Consider the following 2,337-nt stretch of genomic DNA (forward strand, 5'->3'; position numbering starts at 1 on the left):
ATTTATCTCAATATGTGATTATATAACAATAAAACTCTAGGAACATTGACTTTAACAGAAGAAAAAAATACAAGGATGTTCTTTATTATAAATACTACTCGAGATTGTGCTGCAATTTCTAACCCATGAAATAAGATCAAGCACAGAGGGAAAAGGATTAATGATTGATGAGGAAGAGGAAAATACTACTATTTACTCATATTATGATTATCTATCCTGAAGTCTCAAAACCAGGAAAAATATCAGTTAAAAATGAAAAGGCTGGTAGTCTGGGATCCTGCTCTGCCCAACCGATGGATGATGGGGTCTCTGGGCGCCCGGCACTGCCTGGAGTGGCTGCTGGACCTCTACTTCCTCTCCCACATCCCCATCACCCTGCTCATGGACCTGCAGGCGGTGCTGCCTCGTGATCTCTACCGGGTGGAGTTGAGAAACCTGCGGCAGTGGTATACTGAGTTCAAAGACCCCCTGCTACACAACCCCCCAGTGTGGTTTAAGTCCTTCCTGTTTTGTGAGCTTGTGTTTCAGTTGCCTTTCTTTCTCATCCCAACATATGTCTTCTTCAGAGTGTCCCCATGACAGATGCTTTTAAAAAGAAGGTGGCCATACCAGTGTTCATGGAGGCTGCAGGTGGATACGCACCCCTGCAATCATCTACTTGGTTCACACCATGACAACTCTGATTCCAATCCTCTCCACGTTTCTACTCCAGGATTTCTCCAAAGCCAGTTGTTTCAGAGGACAAGGAACTAAGGCTTTCCATGAACCACTATTCCATATATCTGTCTACATCACGTACTTTCTCATCTCTATTATACTTCTGCTTTTCATGTTGCGGAACCCCTACTACAAGTCTGAGGAGAAAAGAAAGAAAAAATGAGGAAAAATAACCCTGGGTCCAGGGGAGAGGTGATCACGGGGGATTTTCCTGTTAGACCCAGTACCAGGAAAATGCTCAGAAAACAAACATGTTTTCAGTAGTATTTGAAACACACCAGCAGCAACACACATGACCAAGACACTGGCAGGAGGTACATCAAACCCTCAGTTTCCAAGGGCACTGATGCAGACAGACCATTCCCCTGAGGATGAGCAGACAGGTGTGGGCTAGGTTATAGGGAAGTGGTGCCAAAGGCCTCACCGTGTGCCCAAGTGCAATTGCAGGATTACTAAAGATAGGACCAGACCAGAAACCAGATAAACTTCCAAGCAATATGGCCTACTTGACATGTTCATGAGTCATGTGACCCACAGTATACATGTGACTAACCTTTGACTCATGATTCTCTACAGCATATCACTGAGATGTCTCAGGCCATTTTTAAGTTTGAAGTTATGCCTCTGTAATATTCATTAAAAATTGTTTTTTGCCCCAACCCCTGGGTGGGGGTAAGATATTCTGTAAGAGGTTTAAACTTAGTTTTCTTTAAGGTTCACCCTTGGCATGACTGTCAGTCAGAAATAGGTCAGATTGGAAGGTGTATTGTTTCTATCTTAAACAGGTCATCCCAGGAGAAGAGATTTTTTTTAAGTCTCCTTTTTTATCCTCTTTCCAAGCCTTAGTTAGTCTTCTCTTACTTTTTACAGACCACCTAACATAAGTTCCTTTACTCTGAGGTCTGGTGTCTCAAACCTGAGCTGGAGGTGTGCCTCTTACTGGATAACTTCATGCTACCTAATAGTTTAATAATTCCTTCCTGTCTTCTTGCCAGTCAAAGGTAGCGGGTGTGGGGAGCTGGACATGACAGGTCTAGTGTGTGCATATAGGGTCTCTTCACATTAGTACTTGGTATTCTGTTAGCTTTCTCTAAATTCATTCTCAAGGCCAACTCAAAAAAAAAAAAAAAAAGCTTGTGAACACACAAGGAAAATGGTAGATGCTGGTCCTGGTTAGTTCCCCCTTTTTGCCTGTTTTGCTTACAAGACCTAATGGTCTGATTGTTGGGAGTATCGTCTGACTCCTGCGTCTGGTCAAAATAAATGTAGCTGCTGAGAAGCCTTATTGAACAATTTCTGTCTAAGCACCCAATCATACACCAAATATATAAAAATCAATTGGTTTTATATACCCAAGCAATAAATAATTAGAAGAGTTGATTTAAACATCTCACTCATAATGAAATGAATACATTATCTAGGAATATATTTAATAAGGAATGTTTAAGACCCACAGGAAAAACACTGCAAAATTTATTACAGATTTAAAAGAAGACTTGAATAAATGGAGCGAAACACTATACTTTGCTCCAGTTTGTTTACTGAGAACTTGTAAAACTGTCAGTTTTGAATGGGGCCCAGGGCAACATAATCTGGTTCCACTCAGGAATGTAGATGCAA

At 41.4% G+C, this 2,337-nt stretch overlaps 1 protein-coding gene across 1 annotated transcript; it reads left to right on the forward strand.

Annotated features, from left to right (window-relative positions):
• The first annotated feature begins 297 nt into the window (after positions 1-297).
• LOC131757499 (sigma intracellular receptor 2-like) lies at positions 298-880 on the forward strand. Its single transcript, XM_059065046.1, has 2 exons — positions 298-569; positions 613-880. The coding sequence occupies exons 1-2, from the start codon at positions 298-300 to the stop codon at positions 878-880; spliced, it is 540 nt and encodes a 179-aa protein (XP_058921029.1).
• The last annotated feature ends 1,457 nt before the right edge of the window (positions 881-2,337 follow it).

The sequence above is a fragment of the Kogia breviceps genome, chromosome 5, assembly GCF_026419965.1.
Source record: "Kogia breviceps isolate mKogBre1 chromosome 5, mKogBre1 haplotype 1, whole genome shotgun sequence".
Taxonomy (NCBI): domain Eukaryota; kingdom Metazoa; phylum Chordata; class Mammalia; order Artiodactyla; family Physeteridae; genus Kogia; species Kogia breviceps.